This window comes from Pungitius pungitius, chromosome 21, assembly GCF_949316345.1.
Source record: "Pungitius pungitius chromosome 21, fPunPun2.1, whole genome shotgun sequence".
In the NCBI taxonomy this organism is placed as follows: Eukaryota; Metazoa; Chordata; class Actinopteri; order Perciformes; family Gasterosteidae; genus Pungitius; species Pungitius pungitius.
In genome coordinates, this window is record NC_084920.1 from 15510654 (window position 1) to 15525134 (window position 14481).

The 14481-nt window shown below is 48.5% G+C and overlaps 2 protein-coding genes across 5 annotated transcripts; one reads left to right on the top strand and one right to left on the bottom strand.

The window, feature by feature from the left end:
* Positions 1–2786: 2786 nt before the first annotated feature.
* l3mbtl2 (L3MBTL histone methyl-lysine binding protein 2) lies at positions 2787–9456 on the top strand. 3 transcript variants are annotated; one of them, XM_037464124.2, is made up of 18 exons: positions 2787–2908; positions 3528–3969; positions 4117–4231; positions 4407–4540; positions 4923–4995; positions 5148–5215; positions 5420–5537; positions 5908–6042; positions 6129–6217; positions 6326–6572; positions 6793–6857; positions 7234–7338; positions 7448–7592; positions 7699–7781; positions 7926–8160; positions 8376–8438; positions 8555–8701; positions 8796–9456. In XM_037464124.2, exons 2-18 carry the CDS (start codon positions 3619–3621, stop codon positions 9140–9142), a joined length of 2520 nt encoding a protein of 839 aa, XP_037320021.2. In that variant the 5' UTR covers positions 2787–2908; positions 3528–3618; the 3' UTR covers positions 9143–9456. The 3 variants fall into 3 exon arrangements, with proteins under 3 accessions (XP_037320021.2, XP_062416098.1, XP_037320020.2); XM_062560114.1 differs by having other exon boundaries at positions 2907–2927; XM_037464123.2 differs by lacking the exon at positions 2787–2908 and adding an exon at positions 2909–3046.
* Positions 9457–9474: 18 nt separating this feature from the next.
* Positions 9475–14398, bottom strand: chadlb (chondroadherin-like b). 2 transcript variants are annotated; one of them, XR_009942866.1, is made up of 12 exons: positions 14300–14398; positions 12868–13032; positions 12604–12798; positions 12353–12508; positions 12124–12269; positions 11715–11996; positions 11389–11608; positions 10898–11171; positions 10389–10801; positions 10145–10311; positions 9645–10019; positions 9475–9609 (listed from the first exon to the last, which is right to left on the bottom strand). XR_009942866.1 is itself a non-coding variant. In XM_037464125.2 (11 exons), the coding sequence occupies exons 2-11, from the start codon at positions 13030–13032 to the stop codon at positions 9731–9733; spliced, it is 2307 nt and encodes a 768-aa protein (XP_037320022.2). In that variant the 5' UTR covers positions 14300–14398; the 3' UTR covers positions 9475–9730. The 2 variants fall into 2 exon arrangements, 1 of the variants encoding a protein (XP_037320022.2); XM_037464125.2 differs by having other exon boundaries at positions 9475–10019.
* Positions 14399–14481: the final 83 nt, after the last annotated feature.

Consider the following 14481-nt stretch of genomic DNA (forward strand, 5'->3'; position numbering starts at 1 on the left):
TTTAGAAAGAGCAAAATAGAAGCAGTTGCTTTACAAACACTGAAAACTATGCATAACACAACAGACTTGTTGGGAACTTGATTCCTCAATATCTGAATATCACTCATTAGAAAGAACCAATCCTTTCTGCCTTATTTGGATTTGTTCGGTATTTTATAGGCAAAATGGTGGCTCCACATATCATACATTTACAATTCCAAAATATCACACCATTTTCTCGGCCTTTCTTGGCGTTGACTCTGTTGCAGAGGATTGTAATTTGGCTCCCTCGCTCAAACAACATGCTCTCCTTCGCCCGTGCTCGCACCAAAACAGCGATGAGCCTTTACTCGGCCAGTCATCGTGGAGAAATCAAAATCATCTCACAGTCTGACTGGAAAGACTTTTTAAAGAGCTTTCCTTACATCCACATCAGCGAATACAGCCTAATCACTGCACTATTGCATCCACTAAAACAAGTACAGAACATGTGGGCTTTCTGACATGTTTTTTTCAGCAATGCAGCACAATTCTGTATGTTTTCAAACCTTAATTTCTACTGCAAGTCGGAATCAAGTTTTGTTTGGCCACGTAGGATCCCTAATGACTGACCAGTGGGACAAGCACCGTCTGAAAAATGAAGAAAAGAAATACGCTGGCTGTCAGCTTTGGGATGAAGTGGGATTTTGGAGCTAGAGATTCACAAAGGGGAGTATACGACATACAGATAATATGAAAGCTGCGATCTAATGGATTCAGGCCTTTTGGGGATACGTGTAAATAATCAAATGGCCTATTGGGAATATGTGGTCAGGCAACAAGGGATTCAATTGCTATGTTTCCCTCTCGCCAGTTCTAGTTAAACCAACATAAGACCATCATCTTTATCATTAATAGGGCATGGTTCAAACTAAGAATGTAAGACTTTCAAACAGAAAATGTTGTTGTTGATTGAAAGAAAAAGCATGAAAAATAAATCCTTCCATTTTCGGCAGGTCATGGCTACATGACACCCGCAGGTGCTAAATCCATCTTAACAGAGACTATTTATTTGCAGTTGTATGTTGCTTTTAACATTTTACAAGTTGTTACAACAAATTATCTGCTTTCATAAGTGGAAATGCATCGGTATGGAAAAAAGACATATGTGAAGACTTCACCAAACGTGCATCATTGCACCTCAGTGGATCACACTGCTTGGGCGACAGCACCACATGCATGGGCCGTACACCTGGACTCACCTGGGTAGCTTGGGTGTGATGCCCAGTGACAGGGCCATGGCTAGATTAACCCACTAGGGGGCCCTAGGACCAAAACTGCCCCTAATTCAGGGATTAATCAACATTATTTAATGTATATATTCTTCATGCAATGATGAAGGAACATAATCAGAGCCTGTTTGTCTAATATTCAGTCATGCGTGGCCCTTGGTATCGGTCCCTCCTGTAGATATTGCGCTTAATTTGGAAAAAGGCGTCTTATGCAGCACAGAGAGAAACAAAGTGTAAACAAGTGAAATTGCCATCAATGCAAAGGATCAAAACCATTATTCATGCTTCAGATGCTTATAAATCACCAAAGATTAACAAATATGCATTCAAACCAATTTAGACCTGGCCAATGGACAAACTTTGAACATTACATTTCATGTCATTTAGCTGACGCTTTTATCCAAAGCGACTTACAATCTGTTTATTTCAACCATACGGATACAAACTCAATCAAATATGATTTACAACTTGTTATAGATAAGCACCATTATAAGTAGAATTTAAGTGCTACAATTTGTTTTGATCGAGCTACATTCTGAAGAGGAGTGTCTTTAGTTTGCGGCGGAAGGCTCTCTGAGGTCCTGATGTCATCAGAGAGCTCGTTCCACCATTTAGGGACAAGGAATCTTGAAGAGAAGAGTCGTGACCTTGAAGCTGAGGCCTTCAGTGTTCTTTAGTAGTTGCCCCCACTACCAGGTCAGTGAACAACGTCTTTCAATCATGTGGGTCATGCCTTGCATGTCCACAACGTGTCGCTGTCAAATAACACCTCTTACTTTCTTTTGTATCTTCTCTTTTGATTAACACTATGTATTTTAAATGGCAAACATTTGCAGAGCATGTCAATGTTCAATAATGGCTATTATACGTGTTAATAGTGCAAAAGAAAACCCCCAAAAAGTTGTTAAGCCTTTGAGGTTTTCTCTGCATTCATAATAATGGTCCACAATTATGTAAAGCTGAATAGTTTTAAATAAGAAATCTTGAAATTGTGTTCAGGAGAGGACCTATAAACCCAATTTCCCCTTTAGTATACTGTATTCATTGTGTAAATTTAGAATATACGTCTTAATCGTGCTGCATAATATGTTTGAGCATACTGAGTGTGACACTGCTCATAGAACCTCAATAAATAGTTTACGAGCTATTAGGCTGCAAGTGTTAATTCCAGGCTGGAGGCATTCCTATAATATAGTAAAAAGCAATATTGTAGACAACTAACAACACAACACAAATTTAACACAAACAGTCCACAAAACCCACTAATTTATTTACATAAATATTATTGAAAAATGAAACTACTCCATAATCCACGGATAATTTAACAGCAAAATCAAAATGTTTACAATATAACTTAAAGAGAATAAATCAACATAGACCAGCAGCCGATATGGGACGATTGACGCTACTTTTTCAAAGTTCAGCAATGAAAATAACTAACTGTTACAGAAACGTGTACCGAACCCTGCATTTTCCTCGAGAAGGAGTCGAAATTGGCGTGTGAGGAAAATGTACAAATGCAGTGCTTTCGTAAAAGTTAAGGTTCACCACAGTGTATTTGCGTTAAGGAGAACCGACGAGTGGTCCCATCAAATCTTCTAAAACCTCAACTCCCATGATGCTTTTCTCCTGGCCCTTAAAGTATGATGACGTCTAAGGTAAGCGACCGCAATACAGGTGGAGAAAACCAAATAACCAACCTACAGTTTTCAAACAATTAAACGTAACAACTTTAATCCGATAGTTGTGCACTCGGATTAAACATTTCAATTAGGGGCTATATTATTAGTCTATGTGTAAGTAGCCTCTTAAAGTAATAACAAGTGCTCCGTTTTACCAATAACGTGCTATTAGCATTTAATGTTAGCTTTTACAGTAGCATGTGCGCTAACGTTAGTCGCACTCTGCTTAGTATTTCGACCTGCTTGTTTACAAACCTGTTCTTAGTCAAAATTAGCTTAAAACAATGAGTTACACGTAGTGATATCGTCAATTTGTGTGCACTGATTTACTTACTACCAAGTTCTGATTAATTGGCCTAAATGTAGACATAACATTAGATTTATTGGAATGTGCATCTTACACCGTTAATTCGGTATAAACACAAAAACAACATTTTCGTTGTTATTAGATCAATAACCTGCATAGAGCTGTCCTCCATCTCTCCCTGTGTCTATTCATTGGGGCTAGTGTTAAGAATTGGTTAAAGTATTTCTGGTGGTAGAATTAGAAAACTTTCTGCTATTTGTAAATCTAGTGCATCGTTTTCCTCTACAGAGCTCACGGAAAACCGGCCTACAGCACCAAAGAGGACAAGATGCATTGGTTGTAGACCCCGCTTTGTGCTCTGAGGTATTGATGGTCCAGCATGCCGTACCACTGTGTGGCTTTTGGATGCGGCAAAACCACGGAGGATGGAGTGAAGCTGTTTAAGTTCCCCAAGGACTCCAAGGACTTTCGCAAATGGGAGAAGCAGGTTCAGCGCACCCGCAGCCAGTGGGTCGCCACACCGAACTCTCACCTCTGCAGCGAGCACTTTGGCAGGGAGTACTTTGAGCCCAAGCAACTCCCGGGGGCTCTGATTCTGAAGCTGGGAGCCGTTCCCACCGTCTTCGTCCGTCCGCACTGTTCATCCTGCGATGGCGTGGGCTGCAGCAGCTGCCTGCCCGCTATCCAACGTCGAGGCATTGCTGCCGAACCAAAAGAGCGCACCGCAAGTGTGAGTAGTTATAACCTTCGTCGCTCCCTGCAAAGAGAGAGAGCGAGAGAGAGAGTGTCTGCCGGGCTGAGCGCTTCAAACACGCCTCGCTGTTGGTTTGCATTTATTATTTACAGCAAGACTCACACGTTCTACTTCTCTTCAAAGGTGGAAAATAATGAAATGGCGTCGGTGCAGTTTGATGATGCTGACGGAGGAGGTGACAAAGAACTGACGGGAGATGGGGTGAATTGGGGGGGTGGAAACAAAGAAGAACTGCCAGGTGAGGTGCAAAAGAGGAACAAGAGACAACAAGTGTTGAGACAAAATGAAAAGTGTTTGTCTGTTTGATGGAAATCCTTCACAAACCACTTGAATGGATAAAAATCCCAAAGGCATCATTCACAAGATGTAAATAGGTTTTTATACTAAATCCGTATGTTTGTTTATCTTCACAGTGGTTTGTGAGATGTGCGGCACCAGCGGCAGCATCAGCACCTTCTTTTCCAAGACCAAGCGTTTCTGCAGTATTTCCTGTTCACGATCCTATTCGTCCAACTCGAAGAAGTCCTCCATACTGGCACGACTGCAGGTGACTAATTCTTTTGGTTCACCTGGTTTCAAGCTGAGCTTATGCATTTGACCAAGACGTTTTGTTCATCCAACCCCTGAGTATTAGTTGATTATCACTTAAAGCAAAGAGAAGCTGTAGTGATGCTGTGTCATGTTTCACTCAGAGACTCATTCAAATCCAAGACAAAATAACTAATATCTCCTGCAGTGCACCAGGAGACGTTCAGTGGAACCAATGTATTTATTTATTTCTTTATTGGTGTAAATGTATTGTTTCATAATAAGTCACAAACGCATTATGGCAGCATTTTGCTGTAGTAGCGGGTTTGAAGCTTATGGCGCCGCCTAAATGTGTCCCCCAAAGAGAGGCTGATGAGATGCTTTTGGGCTTGTCTCCTCAGGGAAGGCCCCCCTCAAAGAACGCCTCCGTGCTGAAGAAGATGAACAAATCCCCTCCAGCAGCAGCACTGAATGGTGAGGCCACACACACACAAAGATACCTTAACTGTGTTTGGTGCTTGTTCGGGACTATTAAAAGCTGCGTACAGTACGCACAAACGTCTCCAGAACTCGTGACATCAGCCGTTTGTTTGTGTTGTCGCTCCCTTCTGTTGCAACGGGGGCAGTTTTTGAATGGGGTCCCTACCTGGAGAAGGAAACCTCTCTGGCTGCACCGGTGTCCTGCTTCAGACATGTGAGTCCTGTCTGTGCAATTAGAAAGAATGTTTAGAGTATTTCATGCCAACTTGTGCACAACAGTTTTAAACAGCATTTCCACCAGCATGAGTCCAACATATAAAGAAAATAAATCATTGAAAACTCGGATCACACTTGGAAATAATGCTTGAGATTTCCGGAGACTTGTAAGGAAACGTCTGCCCCCCCCCCCCACCTGCAGGTGCCGCTGTGTGCCCAGTGGGATGACATCACTCTGGGGATGAAGGTGGAGGTCCTGAACACCAACGCAGTGCTGCCGAGTAAAGTCTACTGGATCGCTTCTGTCATCCAGATTGCAGGTTGTACATCAGTGTCAGTTATTGTAATTATTTATATATGTAAGTGCATCCGTGTGAAGCAATGCCCATGTTTTATGAGGATACACACAAGGATGAGTTTTAAGTTGTGCAGAAGGGGAAAATAAGCTTTAAATGAAAGGAACAAAGCAGGCTACAGTAGCATCTCCTCTAATGCTCCAGTTAATATTACATCATACATAAAACCATCATTTTATTCTGCCGTCCTCCGATGTCAGTAAACATCAACAGACACGATGACCAACAGTCCCCCTTAGGTCAATGCTTTCATGTACCTCACCAAACCCCTGATTTGCAGTGATATATGGGCCTTGAACTTGACTGTTGTCTTCCTTCTCTCCTCTTTGTCCAGGATACAAAGTCCTGTTGAGATACGAAGGCTTCGAACATGACAGCAGTCGAGATTTCTGGTGCAGCATCTTCTCGGGGGAGGTGAACCCAATCGGATGGTGCGCCATGACAAGCAAACTTCTGGTGCCCCCACAAGGTGGGAGATCACACTTAACGGATAGAAGGGGGGATCAGGATACATCAAAAGCATACGTTGCACCTTAACAAACCGTGTGTCCATAGATGTGAAGCAGAACATCCCGGATTGGAAGGAGTATCTGATGTCCAAGCTCGTGGGGTCCCAGACTCTACCGGTCGACTTCTACATGAATGTAAAACACGCGTCTCACACATGTGAAGAGCATCATGAAAGCAAGTTTTTACTACACTGAATTAATTCATCCCTTGGTGTGTCCCCCCCCCTCCCCCCCTCCCTGTAGTTGGCAGAGGGCATGAGGAACCCTATCAAACCAGGGTTGCGCGTGGAGGTGGTGGACCCCAAGCATGTGAGTCGGACCCGCCTGGCAGCTGTAGAGTCCATTACAGGTGGCCGCCTGCACCTGGTGTACGAAGACCAGAGTGACGCTCGGGAGAATACGCTCTCTGACTTCTGGTGCCACATGTGGAGTCCTCTGGTGCACCCGCTGGGCTGGTCCAAAAAAGTGGGCCACGACATCAAACCTCCTGGTAGGTTTCCATTGGTTCCATGAGTGTGTGACGTAGGGGATTCGATGCAGACAGAAACGACAAATGGATAAAAACACACAACGCGCTTCGCAGCCGATGAACCAAAGGAATTGAAACCCGGGGAAAGAGCGTCGAGCAGAACATCTCCCCCCGTTTGGACCAAAGCTTTCAGCGGTTAACACTTTTCATTACATTTCCGATGCTTCTTTTTTCCTTTTAGCAAACGAAGCTTCTGGCAACGTTTGGAAGAGTAACTGTGATAACTCCTTCCTGTGCTTTAAGAAGGTGAGAAAAATGAATTAATTGCTCAGGAGATAATTCATCAGATTAATTCCAAAAAGTAGGTCGATGTGCAGAAGCTACTTATTTATTACCAAGAAGTCTGTCCAGGTAAACCGTGGTAGTTCCACACTGGGTAGAAATGCGAGTTTAATCAAATAATATAAGTAGAAGGGGAAGATTAGGTGGGTTTATTGCCGGTAGAACAAGCAATAACAATAACTCAACCCTGTACTTATATTTAGTAATCCCAAGTCATCATGTGATGATTCTAGAAAGTGAGATGAGTGGTATTGCATTTTTTGGCCATTGTTGGAAAGTCGTGCTCTGGTCGTGGGTCTGCTATTAGAACAGCTCCTGACAACCTGTGTGTGATCTGCAGCCCAGGTATGTTTACATGGAAGGAGGCTTCTTTGAGCCAGGAATGAAGCTGGAGGCCATCGACCCTCTTAACCTGGGAAGCATCTGTGTGGCCACTGTACAAAAGGTGAGGTGACTTCACACCTTGTTTGAACCTAATGGGCCAGACCAGACTGAATAATGACGCACACTCACTCCTGTGTCAATGTCCCCCCCCCCCCCCCCCCCCCCCCCAGGTTCTGTTAGACGGCTACCTGATGGTGGGGATCGATGGCGTCGTATCAAACGGCTCCGATTGGTTTTGCTACCACGCCTCATCTCATGCCATCTTTCCTGTAGACTTCTGTAAAAAGAACGACATCCCTCTCACGGTACCTCCAGGTACATCTGAACCGTCCAATTCAGTTTCGGCTTCAGGTCGCACTTAATTACTTCGGGGGAGAACACTGCTCATGAAGGGCCGTCGTGGTTTCTCTGTCTCTGGCAGGCTACGACGCTCAGACCTTCACCTGGGACAAATACCTGAAGGAGACCGGAGCTGAAGCTGCACCGGCGCGACTGTTTAACACCGTAAGACCGGGGGCGGGGGGAGGGGGGGGGGTCCAAACCCTGCCTGGTATTTGTAGTCTCTGTTTCAGCAATGACCACATCCACAGTTGGTTTAACTCCGTCGACCCGACAGCATCTCAAGCGGCAGTTTGTCCGCCTCTCCAGGACTACCCGGGCCACGGCTTCTCCCCCGACACCAAGCTGGAGGCGGTGGACCTGATGGAGCCGCGCCTGGTGTGTGTGGCCACCGTGACGCGCTGCGTGGGCCGCCTGCTGCTGATCCACTTCGACGGCTGGGAGGACGAGTTTGACCAGTGGATCGACCACCTGTCCTCGGACATCTACCCCGCCGGCTGGTGCGAACTCATGCGCTACCAGCTGGAGTCTCCTCCAGGACTCGGTAAAAGCACCATTCAATTAAAAATACCGCCCCCCCCCCCCCCCCCTCCCCCCTGAGTTGTAGGGGTCATGTTAAGCCCTCAGCTGGACGTCTGAGCCGGTTTATTGTGAGGGAAGCAGAATTCTCCAGTTTCCCTCTCTAACTCTTAAGTTGGCGCTGTGGGGACTATTTTGATCCTGTGTACAAGTGACAGGGATTTTTATCCTGTTTTCCAGTTGATTTGGAAAACCAGGTGGCACAGAACAAGAAACCGAAGCCCCCTCCGTATGGGAAAAGGAGTAAGTTTTTAAGTTTAGACTTGGAAATGTGAATGGATTCCTTTTAACATTTAGTATCCTCTTATATCCAACAGTTGTATAACTAGATAACAATTATCTAATTTTGTTTTCTATAGGAAGGAAAAGGAAGAGACTTTCTCAGGATCAAGTTCCAGATGACGTCGCTCAGCAGCCTGAGGTCGGTGGTACCCGCGGTTCTCCAGCCGTAGAAGGCCACGCTCTTCCCCTCATCCAGCCCAAGGGAGAGCCAGAGGAACAGGAGAGTAAGTGGACGGACCCGTACAACACGTTGCTCACTTTCTCTCATTTCTGCGTGACAGTTTTTGTAATTTGGTGACACAAATTTGGTCTCCGCAGTCTTTGCAGTGCAGGTGAAAGTGGAGGAGGTGGAGGTGGAGATGGAGAACCCCGTCGATGTTCCTCGACAAGTCCCTTTGGGAGAAGTCAAATCGGAGGCGGGAGGCGAGCAGATTAAGTCAGGCCGCCATCAGTCACCAGGCCGGGGCAGCAGAGACCACGTAGCACATGTGAAGAGGAAGCCAAGTGAACCGGCACCAGACGGAGGGGAAGAGTGTGCATCTTCTGAACAGAGCTTCGAGTGCAACGTGGAGCGAAGCTCAGGAGAAGAGCGGCCCGTGGAGGAAACTTCGGAGAGCAACGCGGAGCTGGAAACGACAGGAGAGGCTGCAGGAATGGAGACATGAGAAGACCGTGTCTGCTTGAAGAATGGAGAGAACGACTGGACCAACGAAGAGGGTGTGCTTACAGTGAGTGTGAAATGAGATCATTGTGGAAACGACGGATGAAATGAACTGGCTTCCTGTGACTAGCCGCCATTAAATAGGGATGGCACAGCCTGCCAGTAGCAATGAAAAGCAAGTATTTCCACACAGTCTATCCATTAAATAGCTATTAATGAATGTACCTTAAAGTGATTCACCAGGAGAAGCTATGAAACCATGTAGTTTATACACTTCAAAAAGCTCCACAACATCAAACCTGTACAAATGTATTCTGGGATGCCATAGCAGACAAATGTTTGTTGGAATGTTTTATTTTTTTCATGTAATGTATCCAGATGTTTGCCAATATTAAATCATTGATTAAAAAAAAACACTTTCTTCAACTTGCTGTTTTGAATGTTGTCTCAAGGAATCTAAATCGGTGCATCCTGCACTTGTGTTGTAGTGGTTTACTATAAGCAACACGAAGCCAGAGGCTGCATCTTCTTGGAGCAACTTAAGCTAAGGGACAGCTGGCTCTACAGGTAACGTGGATCCAAGAGAAGCGGTTCAGGCGGCGCCGCGTCTCTTGTCCGCCGGCGCCTTCGTGTTCAGCCCTTTGCGAAGTTTGGATTTGGCTTTGAGCGCTTTGAGCTGCTGAACGCTCTTGAGGTGCATTGGTTTGGGTTTGGTGGCCTTGGGGGCCTTGGCGGGCTTCGGGGTGACGGTCGGGGGTGCCGGGAGGCCCTCGCCCCCGGGACAGGCCCTGAAGACGTGCACGTCCTTCACCTTGCGTCCACGCAGCTCAGGGGGATTGGCGCAAGTGGCTCGTACCTTCAGGTTGACATTTTCAATCCACCTAGAGGTCAAATCAAGAATTTATTAAATATGGCAACATAATCCATACAAACCAGTGGTACTGGATTCAATGTCACGTAATCGTCCCCAAATAAAGGCTTTAATAACTCATTCTGTTGCTCTTACATGCGCAGTGGCAGCAGAGGGCAGTCACACATCAGGGGGTTATCGGCCAGGTTGATGACCTCCAGAGAAGTGAGAGGGTGAAGGTTAGGCAACTCCTCCAGCTGGTTGCCCTCCAGGAAGAGACTCCGCAACACCGGACCCACACCTGCCAGGGAGGTCTGTGACATCTGTAGTGCGAGGGGGTCAGACAGTGAATTACTTCTGAAGCTGGAGTAAACAGGCAGGTTAGAGGGAACCCACTCGCCTTCTCCAGCCCCATGTTATCCAGGTACAGCTCCTTCAGCGACCTCTCCAGGGGTCGAAAAGCGTTGGGCCCCACCCAGCGAATTGGGTTCCCCGACAGCCTCAGGTCTCTGAGGTTCCCCGCCTTGCTCAGCGCTTGGGTGGGCACCTCGCTCAGCCGGTTCGCCCCCAGGTGGAGCGTGTCGAGGTCGCCGGCCCGGTCCAGGGCTCGCGGTGACACGCGATCGACGGCGTTCCCGGTGAGGTACAGGGCTCGGAGGCCCTCGGCCCCAGTCAAGATGTCCGGCTCCAGCTCGGCGATGGAGTTGTTCTCCAGGTGGAGCGCCAGCAGGCCGGGAACCAGTCCGAATGCTCCTTTGGGGAAACCTTTGAAGCGGTTCTTCTCCAGGTGGAGGTAAGTCAGCTGAGGGAGGCCTGCACATTTCCATGATAGAAAGCATTAAGGGGTGAATCAGAATAACGCCGCGGAGCCGTTATCTACTAATTATGATTAGAACTTTAAAAAAAAACCTTTGAAAACATCGGGACTGAGGGAAGTGAGGTCGTTCTCCGACAGGTACAGGTAGATGAGCCCCTTCATTCCGCTGAAGGCCCCGCCCTCCACCTCCGTGATCTTGCAGCGCTGCAGGTGCAGGGAAACGACGTGGGCGGCGCCGGGGAAGCTGTTGCTCGGGATGTAGTGGAAGTTGTTGCCGCGCAGGTCCAGGAGCCGCGTGTCGGGAGAGAAGCCCCGAGGAACCTTGGTGTGAGCGCGGTTCTCGCACGAGGAGTGGTGTGTATCTGCCTGCAGAGAGGGATGGATGGTCACTGGGGTCAAGGGGTTTCCACCACGCCACAGAAGGAATGTTTCAGTGATTCAAAACCGAGGGTTAAAGGGACACAATTGCAAAAAGTTTGCATGTTCTGCCCTCCGCGTCTCTCCGGGCTTCCTCGGCCCACAGACGTGCTCTGCTGGTGAGGTCCACCGGTGACTCGCTACGGGAGCACGTCACAAAGCTCACCTCGCACACGCAGTTTGCAGGACACTTGACCTTGCTCTCCGGCTTTTGGGTGGGCGGCGGCGTCATCCTGGCCGACTCCTCCAGCTCGGCCTTCAACATGGCCTCCTGGCTCTGGCAACGCAGCTCCGCGGGGTACACGGCCTCCAGGTTTTCTCCTGACAGGTGGGCCGGTCCTGCGCACGTCCCCAGGAGCTTGATCTTGCTCCGAATCGACCACTCCCTGTAAAGTGAGGTGAGGAGACACAGCGAGGACCTTTTGGTTTGACGCGGTTATGGCACCCCAGGCCTCGTCGGGTCAGTTTGAAATCCCGAATGTGCTGCTGGACCTGAGTGGACGCAGGTAGCAGTTGCAGTAGATGGGGTTCCCGGCCAGGTTGAGGCGCGCCAGCTTGGGGGAACTTTCCGAGAAGGGCTGGATGACGCGCAGCTGGTTGTGGCCGATGTCCAGGTGGACCAGGCTGGGGGCTTTTTTCACAGCTGTGCTGGACATGTCCTGCAGGGACATGTGGTCCAGGAAGAGGTGGGTCAGTTTGGCCATGGACACCACCTCCTCTCCGAGGTAGGCCATCGGGTTGTAGCTCATCTCCAGGCGAGTCAACTCTGGCAGTCTGGATGGCGAGGGGTGGAAAATGAAGCCAATCAACTGTCTTTTTGCCCGTATTTAGCATTTCTTATTTGATCTGAAGTTCTGTGAAGCCCTGTGGCCGATCACAGGTGTCGTAGCAGGCAGCCCACCTGGTCATGGTCTCCGTGGGAAAGAACTGCAGCCCGTTGTGGTCCAGGCTGAGACGCGTGAGCGTCAGCAGGCCGGCGAAGGCCTCCGTGTCCAAGTAGTTCAGAGAGTTGTGGCTGAGACGAAGCCATTTGATGTTCTGCAAACCCTGGAGGGAGAAAACGTCCGCTTTTTAAATAGACACCGCAACAACGGGAGGGGGGGGGACATGTCGAGGCTATCTCGCTATACCTGGAAGGCCATGTTGGGGATGTAGACGAGCTGGTTGTGCGTGAGGGAGAGGAGGTTGAGGAAGCCGAGCTGAGAGAACGCCCCGGGCTGGATCTCCTCCACGCGGTTCCGGTCGATCATGAGCTGCTTCAGCGAGGACAGGCCGTCGAACGACTCCTGGGGTGGCAAAGCACAAAGGGGGGCCAGAAGGTCAACGTGAATAGGAAAATGGGACGTGGGGGGGGGGGGGGGGGGGGCGACGGCTGTGGGACCTGGTAGAGGATGTCGACGTTGTTGTCGGCCAGGTTGAGGAAGACCAGGCGGCCGAGGCCTCGGAAGGCGCCCTCCTTCACCCTGCGGATGTTGCAGCGCTGCAGCGACAGGTGAGTCAGATACGGAGTGTGTTTGAAGGCCCCGGTGGGAAGCTCCGGGATGTCGTTGCCTCGGAGATCTAACTTCACCGTGATCTGTAAAAGAGAGCGAGGAGTTGGATGGAGCCAGATGGTAAACAGCAGAAACCTGTGTGAGTGACAGACCTCGTCAACCGCAGGGGGAACGTGGGTCAGGTTCCTGTTGACGCAGGTCACGGTGAGCTGGATCTGGTCACAGACGCACTGCTGTGGACATTTTGACGCGAGCGCCGCAGGGATGAAGAGGAGCAGCAGGACCCAGAGGGTGTCGGGACAGAGCGGGGAGAACATCTGGGAGGGGGGATAACAGCCGTTACTTGTTCATTTTTTCATTTTCCCCCAAAGGGACCACTACAACTGGTGTTTTGACTCTCTTTTTTGGATATGAGGTACCCTAAAAAAAATCCTCCATGCATTCATTCACTCTCATTTCACTTATTTGGCCATTGCAGTGTCTGTAGAGGAAACTGATCAACACCATTCACTCTTTCTCTCTCTGCACAGTGCTGATCTTTGAACATCACACCTGTGAGCATCAATGTTTGAAATGAATTGTTTCATCAAATGTCCTTTTAACTTCCCAGATGAGCCGCACAATTGAGTATTTATTGGTGCTTTTACTACAGGATCCGAGTGCTTGTTAACAACAGGAAGACCTTCTACCCATGCACGTAAAATATAAATGTAAAGAAGATGTCAGAAAGGCCCTACTGAATACTCTCTAATTACCGGAGACTGACAATATCAGACAAAGCCGTGTGTCCCATTTGTCTAAATGTCCATAAAAAGCTCAATTTATTAAATAAAATCTCCATCATTCTGTATTATGGGGGATTCGGCTGACCCAGTCCTGGACTGGAATGCCTTAAAACCACATTCCCATGTTGGATCAACAGTCTTGATCCGCAGGAATGGACCTGAAAAGCTCCACAGTGTGAGATTTGGGTTTTGAAAATGTTGTCACGGTGAAATGGTGCCATGCTGGAACCTTTTGGGTCAAAACTCCTGCGCCTCATGGGACCCGATGGAGAGGACTGTGTTATTAATGATCACCTTACAGTTCATGTAAGGACAGCTGGCTGTTCCGTGGGCCTTTGTGATATTTTAGCAGCATACCACGCTTTGTCCATAAGACCCCCCCCCCCCCTCACCCACCGTCGCAGAGAGGGGCCTAGAAACTAGAGACGGAGGAATTTTGTGGGGCTGAACTTCTTCTCTGTTTGTCTGCGCGCCCCCGGGGATCCACGGCACGGACCGCGGAGGCGCGCCGGCGCACAAAGGCGCGCAGTGTCTCTCGCAGACGGTGTGGTGCCAAGACGCGTCTCCCCTCGGAAAAAGAAAGCCGCGTGCTCCATCGCCTCTGGATGCTTTGCTTTTTCCGGTCATAAATCACTGAACGTTCCCCCTCAACGCGATGTAGTAATTCAGTGCGCACTAGCGGCTTAGTTCAATCACTCGAGATGACTTTTTAGGATAAAAAGTGCAAAAAATAAACGACAGACATTGGATAATTTTCCCCAGGTGTTGGAAATCCAATCGTCACGATTACAGGACTCACCGTGCGCCGGTCCTGGTTCCGTCCGGCTGTTGGTCGACTACTGGCCGCTGACTCTCTCACGGTCTCCGCTCCCTCTGCAGCCCCCCCCAGCCCCCCCAGAGTAAACTCCGTTCATCCAGTCATTCATCGGCTCGGCACGCCTCCCCTCTCACACGCACACACGCACGCACAAAAAGGTGTTG

Excerpts from the sequence above, each read along its gene's own strand:
- chadlb (XM_037464125.2), bottom strand. The coding sequence starts at position 13,032 with ATGTTCTCCCCGCTCTGTCCCGACACCCTCTGGGTCCTGCTGCTCCTC. Across the intron at positions 12,270-12,352 it reads TCCCCAACATGGCCTTCCAG|GGTTTGCAGAACATCAAATG; the intron begins GTATAGCGAGAT and ends TTCTCCCTCCAG. Across the intron at positions 11,609-11,714 it reads TGCTACCTGCGTCCACTCAG|GGAGTGGTCGATTCGGAGCA; the intron begins GTCCAGCAGCAC and ends CTCACTTTACAG.
- l3mbtl2 (XM_037464124.2), top strand. The coding sequence starts at position 3,619 with ATGCCGTACCACTGTGTGGCTTTTGGATGCGGCAAAACCACGGAGGAT. Across the intron at positions 5,216-5,419 it reads CGGTGTCCTGCTTCAGACAT|GTGCCGCTGTGTGCCCAGTG; the intron begins GTGAGTCCTGTC and ends CCCCACCTGCAG. Across the intron at positions 8,702-8,795 it reads AGAGCCAGAGGAACAGGAGA|TCTTTGCAGTGCAGGTGAAA; the intron begins GTAAGTGGACGG and ends TGGTCTCCGCAG.